General features: G+C 45.6%; 1 protein-coding gene across 2 annotated transcripts in view; it reads right to left on the bottom strand.

Moving 5' to 3' along the window:
* Window positions 1-3,508: 3,508 nt before the first annotated feature.
* Window positions 3,509-6,731, bottom strand: part of ankrd44 (ankyrin repeat domain 44) — a 29,403-nt gene continuing 26,180 nt past the window's right edge. For both annotated transcript variants that reach the window (XM_070915248.1, XM_070915249.1), the window contains exons 22-28: window positions 6,593-6,680; window positions 5,934-6,017; window positions 5,678-5,823; window positions 5,417-5,499; window positions 5,177-5,259; window positions 4,917-5,008; window positions 3,509-4,304 (exon numbers count right to left, since the gene is read on the bottom strand). In XM_070915248.1, coding sequence (XP_070771349.1) covers window positions 4,045-4,304; window positions 4,917-5,008; window positions 5,177-5,259; window positions 5,417-5,499; window positions 5,678-5,823; window positions 5,934-6,017; window positions 6,593-6,680 — 836 coding nt within the window. In that variant the 3' untranslated portion in view covers window positions 3,509-4,044. The remainder of the gene's footprint in view (window positions 4,305-4,916; window positions 5,009-5,176; window positions 5,260-5,416; window positions 5,500-5,677; window positions 5,824-5,933; window positions 6,018-6,592; window positions 6,681-6,731) is intronic.

The following is a 6,731-nucleotide window of genomic DNA, read 5'->3' as shown; positions in this document are numbered from 1 at the left end:
TAAAAGACTTGAGTGAATAACGAGAAGTCAACTGTGAAATTAGAAAACAATCAGCTTCAGCAACAGGAATGTGAGTTTTCAGTAAGTAATTAAGAAATCAGGTCTCATTTCACGTCCACGTGAGATCTTTTCACTCTGTGGAGATGAAATGAACCCGAGGAAAGAACGAAAAACACCACAACAGTAACTTCAAACAGGTTTTTTTTTATAATTGTACAATTTATATAAAACAAAGGGTAGCTGACAAACAGCCCTCAGCATGTCGTACTGCATCAGGAACTGGTATGAAAATCATCAGACGCGTGACGATAGCGATTGTCAGGACTGATGAAGATCACTCTGTGGTAGAATAATAATACTGGCAGACAGATTCAGTGTCTCTGCAGACCTCCAGCTCAGGGACAGAAAAAGACTGTGCTTGTTAACAACAACGTGTGTGCTTCTCGTCTCCATAAGAATTCAAACCGCAGCTCACTGGGTTGTCAATGTGAAATAAACCTGTTCATGTTCACACCTGGTGGTCCGTTCTGAAGAGATAACACGTTGTTTTCTCTTTGTTTGTTTGTTTTTTCCATACAAAGCTTCACGTCAACATTATATACAAAAGCATTTTCATTTCATATCAGTACCTAAGCTAGCACACTCGCACACACACGGCCGACTGAAAGGACGAGTCTGGAGGTTTTCTATCGTCTTCTTATCGTCTCTTAAGTCCATGAAAAGACAGAAACCAGCAATGAACTGATCCACAGCCTGATGTTACTTCTTCCTTCATTACCACGAGCACACACACACACACACACACACTGTAGTTTGTTTTACATGTAAACACTCACTAGGGCACCAAATGTGGATTCATCCGCTGCTGAAAATAGTCCCCGATAAATGCGCTATTTCCTCATGTTTGAGTAATGTTTGATTTAAAAACTACAGTGTCCAGATTATTTAAAAATCAAAGTAAGTATTCGTGGCTTGTTTTTGAAGATTTGTGTAATCATTAGGAATGAAAGGGGGCTGAGAGCCTCAGACCGGCGGACTAACACATTGATGGTTTTGGTCTTCTCGAGCGTTTTCGTTGACAACAAGAGAAACAAAGAACGTCTTCAGCCTTCAACGGGAGACAACAGAGGAGTGAGACACCATTTCGCTAACAAAACGTGTCGTCTCAGACTTCGTCATTCAGTGGAACAACACCGCCCACATGACGCTCGACACGTCAGAGAATCAGTTCACCCAAACTGCAAATCAACATTTGGTATCTCGTGGTAGCTGGTCGGGCAAAACGTTTTGGTTTCATTTGTCCAGGTTTTCGGATTTCTGCCTCCAACAATTAGACAACATAAGTCTGTCTTTCAGACACAAGGCCCCAAATACCCCACAGATTTCCCCGGAGCCACTGAACGAATGATTATTTTTCATTATTAATTCATCTGTCGATTATTTTCTCCATTAATAAATTAATCGAAAATAGCAACAACAGCAAAAAAAAAAAAAAAAGCTCATCACAAGTTCCCAAAGCTAAAAAAGTTAACAAGTTCAAATTGATCGTGTTGTCTGAGCGACAGAAACACAACATATTTAGTTTTATTATCATAGAAGACAAAGAAAAAACAGCACGTACTCATATTTGACAAAGTGGAACCAGTGAACTTTTGGCATTTTTGCTTAAAATAACTACTGAATTAATACATTACAATACAATGATAATCAATAATTAATCATAATAACCGACTGATCCTCTCAGCTGCAGAACAAAAATAGAAATAAACCAAGAAACATGTTCACATGTTCTCTGTGGATTATCCCCAATAACTGGAACAATCACACTTCTTCAAAATCCACTGTTCTGGAGCTTTTCAATCACATCACATGATCTTCTTCAGCAGAGGGAGTTTTCCCAGTTGTCATGAAATTTAAACCCAATTTAAATTTCATGACAGCTTTACAGCAATTGACAGAACCGCTAAGTAACTCGACTTCTGGAGCTTTTGATCACTGAATGTGGAGCATCGCTTCTGGAAATGTAATGTTCTTTTGGAGGAGCACAAACAAAAAGCTTGTTCAGGACAAGACAGCGACTCAGAGGTCTGAGGTGGATAAAACCATGTGACCCACAGGCGTACCGTTGTTGCCATCCCGTTTCTCTTTCCTCACATTTCCTGCCTTTTGACTGTATTCTGTCAATTAAAGGCAAAAATACACACACAAAAAAAAGCAGTCACAGCAGACATCTGAGGCAAATATCTCCAAACCTGGACAAACCTGCGCGACTCTGAACCACCAGGGTTTTGTGATTTTGGTGAGCTGATCCTGTAATCATAAGAATATTAAAACCTACTGACATAAGAGTTGTTGTAAAAGAAAAATGAATCGACATCAAGGCACTGGACACGTTTGAGAAGATGGCACGTAGCTGGTAGACAAACAGAGGGGGGGGGGGGACAGTGGTCAAGGCCCTGTGTTATTTTACATTTAAGTGCTGGCAGTATTTGTACCATCGTGTAATATTTAATAAATACCACAATGAACCGAGGAGACCTAAAAGAGCTCCAGAAGTTTGGTCTTTATGGAGATTCTGGTCTCCCTCGAGATGCCCAGGTGGACTGTCCTGGTCTACAGAGAGTGTGGACCACAGGTAGGGACCCACATGGAGTCAAAGCGGCGCAGGAGGCCGCAGGATCAAATGCATCAACCTCAGCCTTCATTCACATCTGCACAGAGCCCGTGTTCAGCAGTGGGTGCGTCCCAATTCCCTCATCAGGTCTCTCCTTCTTCTCAAAGTTATTTTTAGTTACTTGGAACTGTTGAAAGATTTCACTGATAAGATTAGAACGGATTCAGATTCCATAAGTGGATTCAATTTGCTTCTGACTGCTGGTCTGATGAAACGTTATAACATGTATAATGGATAAGATTACAATCAGAGAGTCCTGCTGTCCTTCAGCTAGAAACACACATTTTCATTCCGTCACGCGTGAAACTAGATTTTGATTTGAGATATATTTACAAAATGTCCACTTTCCCTCGGACATTTATGTCATGAGACGTTCTAATTATAGCCCAAATTCTTTAATAATGAATTTACAAACAGAATATCAAGACGCAAATAAGTCATTCATTTCAAAAAAAACGCGCTGCTGCCAGTAGAACTGGTTGGTGTGCGCTCAGCCTCTGACTTTGTGGACGCAGTTAAGGGAACTGAGATGCACCCGCTGCGTCGCGCCCTCTCTCCTGCTGAATATTCACTCAAGCATCTTATTGACGGCTGCACGCTTCACATTCCAGCCACAGTTCATCGAAACCTAAAAGCTAAAATCCAAATTTGTGCTTCAGTTGGTTAAAAACAAGCTGCATGTACCCGCCCCTTCAGAACATGTTAATTATTCACGTGTGGAAGTCGAATATTTGGTACAACAACAAGCCAAAATCATAAAAAAAGGTTCAAACTACTCGCAGCTTTCTTAACGTTCTACTTCATTTTGTACAAACAGTTAAAAATGGCTTCTTCTTTTTTTTTTTTTTTTTTAAAGACAAAACGAGTCTCGGAGGCGAGCTGCGAGGCCATGCGGAGACTAAGTACCGAGGTCGGTTTGGATTTAAGCACCCGTGAGTAGAAAGAACAAACCGTGGTGTAAGTTAACACAAGCATGCAGACCCGGACCACAACTGATCCAGATCGGATCCTTTTCCGTCAGCCGCAGCTTCGTGGAGCAACGTGTTGGGCTGCGGCGGTCAGTCCGGGGCAGGTCAGCTGCTCCGCTCACTGTTTGTGGAAAAGGGCACTAAGGAGAAGCGCTGCAGGACCTCCAGCCTGGTGTCAAAGGAGGGGGGGGGGGGGGGGGCAATTCTGTACATGTTCCCCACATGAAGATACAGACACTGCAAACATCCAAGCTGCGTCACAACCAAGTCTCTACCCTTCTCCCTCGAGAGTGCACGTTACAGACTAAAACACTGCATCATTCCTGGAGGAGGGGGGAGGGGGGGGTGAAAAGTTCAGGTGCACAGTTCGAGGTAGGAGGGTAGAGAGTCGGTTCTGAGGGGTCAGAAGGTTTCCGAGTCCTCTGAGTCGTTCTCGGTGGTTCCTTCGCTGGAGGGTCCGGAGGGGTTCCTGGGGCTGCGTGGCGCCCGAGTGCCGGTGCCCGGGCCTTTACCCCCCTGGTGGGGCAGCTGCCTCAGCAGGGAGCCTGGGGAGGGAGCCCCGGAGCTGCAAGGGGAGCAGAAAGGCATCATGGTAGCCAGAATGAGAGCCAGACAGTCAGCCACCTCTCTGCTAGGAGCACAAGCCAGAGCAGGCGTCAGACCTGAGGTAGAGAGACAGAGAGGAAGAGGGGGGGGAAGGGGGGGAGCGAGAGACGTGGACGAGGAGGAAGCGGGGGAGTCGAAGCAGGAGCAGAAGACAGAGGAGGGACGGAGCAGCATTCCATTAGTGTTCAGCCAGCTGACAGTCCGCCAACACAGACATGGGGGGGGGGGGGGGGGGGGCGTCACACAGAGCACACAGGGACAACCACAGCCAACGTCCGTCACTGCACAACAAACACGTCCAACACAGAGCAGCAGGGTTCCCACCGTCAGACCGAGCTAACACTCCCATGACCTCAACGTCATTACGGCCCACCGTCATCAAAACGGATCATTAGACCCTGAAAAACAGCAACTGAGAACAGCATCGAGTGTCTTCGCATGTTTCCAAACCTCCAGAGAGAAATGAATCCCAGACTGGAGCATCTCAGTGACCAGTGGGAACCCGTTTAGAGAAAGATCCATTTGCCGCACACATGGAAAGTCGCATTCAAAACAAATTCATTCGTCAAGTTGCGCTCATGCTGGAACGGAAGAAAACGTCCATGCTGAGCAAAGACCACCGCATGCAGCTAGCGCCTGCTTAAGAGCCTGGACCAGGTTCCCCCTACCGTTCTCATCCACCGTCTGAACGTTGGCTCCCCGGGACAGCAGCTCCTGGACCGCCTGCTTCAGACCACTACGGGCCGCCAGGTGGAGAGGACTGGCAGAGACCGACAGACAGACAGACAGACAGACAGACAGACAGGTGTTAAAGTTTTATAAAAGTCAAGATGTTTCATTCCGTCAGCCGTGAAACAGAGAGTGCAACATGCGATGATACTACATATTACAGTTGTTTTTGTGATGGACAGAGGTTTCAGATACTCACGTTTGCAGCGCTGCGTTCGTGGCATTTATGAGCGCAGTATCCGGCAGCTTCTGCAGGATGAACATCACACAGTCTTCCTTTCCCTGTAAGGAGAAGACGTCGGGTTATGGACAAAGACCCGATCCCTGTCCTGAAGTATCACAGGCTTAAAGTGGCTTATAATCGATAATGGGGGCAGACACTGGCATTAAAACAAACAATATGTAAGATGGAGGGTGGGGCCCCCATGTGGACACTCACATTACTGCAGGCCAGATGCAGGGCGGTGTTGCGGTCTTTGTCCGTCAGACTGAGGTTGGCGCTGGCGCTGGTCAACAGCACCTCTGGAGCACAAGACAAAATCAGAGCCATGTCCCCACACACACACACACACACACACACACACACACACACACACACACACACACAGGAATGAATACACACACACATTCAAAATCAACTACAAATTATATGAAACAAAATAAACACGCTGCAGAATTGAAGTGTAAAACATTTCTGTACCGAGGGCTCCGACTCTGCCTTTCTCAGCCGCCATCATCAGTGCAGTGCGACCTGATTGGTCCACAGCATCGACAGGTGCATCGTGGGACAGGAGCAGCTGGACACAGTCGACGTGACCCGAAAACGCTGCAGCATGAAGAGGAGTCCTGCAGGAGAGAAGGGTGGGGGGGGGGGGGTTGAAAACAGAAGATCCAGCAGAGCAGTGACACGCACACACACACACACACACACACACACACACACACACACGTGTTACCTGTCCTTGGCGTCTTTGCAGCCAGCGATGTCTGACCCCATCGCCTCCAGCAGCAGCGATGCACACGGCTCGTGATCGTTCACCCTGAGAGTTCAAACACAAAAACACGGAGAGGAAGCAAATGAGGACGTTTGTGACGTCTCAACACTAAAAACAACAATATAATATTTAAGGTGTTATGTGTGTGTTGATGGTTAACTTTGACGCTGCTGCTCAGTTAAAGCCATGTTTAATGATGCTAAAAGTGGCTGACAACTGGATGAAAAGACAGCAGCTCTTTAGCGTTTCCTCCTTTTTTTCTTTTCTGTTGCATTTTCTGAGCCGAAGTCACCACATTCAATCACTTATCAAGCAAAAAAAAAACCCCGAAATATTTGCTTCAAGCTTCTCTAATGTGAGGATTTGTTTATTTTTCTGTTTTATATCACTGAACTGAATTTAACTTCTTTGGTCTCACAAAACAATGGAAAGCGCTGTGACGTTCACCGTTATCTAACATTTTATAGACTACATGATGAATCGATTTAGTGGAAAACTAATTCATAGATCAATTGATTGAGCTAAAAATCATAATTTCAGATCTGCTTGAAGCTACTTTAAAAAGAAATCAGCACAAACTAAAAAATAATAATCATTAACGTTAAACATGTGTGACTTACACAGCACAGTGCAGTGGGGTGAATGGGTTCCCGTCAATACATCGACAACCCTTCTGCTCCAGTAGCACCTCCACACACCCCTCATGACCTACACACACACACACACACACACACACACACACACACACACACACAAAGT

This window comes from Enoplosus armatus, chromosome 11, assembly GCF_043641665.1.
Source record: "Enoplosus armatus isolate fEnoArm2 chromosome 11, fEnoArm2.hap1, whole genome shotgun sequence".
Lineage (NCBI taxonomy): Eukaryota > Metazoa > Chordata > Actinopteri > Centrarchiformes > Enoplosidae > Enoplosus > Enoplosus armatus.
Note: the sequence above shows the minus strand (reverse complement) of the source record. Positions and strands in the feature narration are given on the sequence as shown.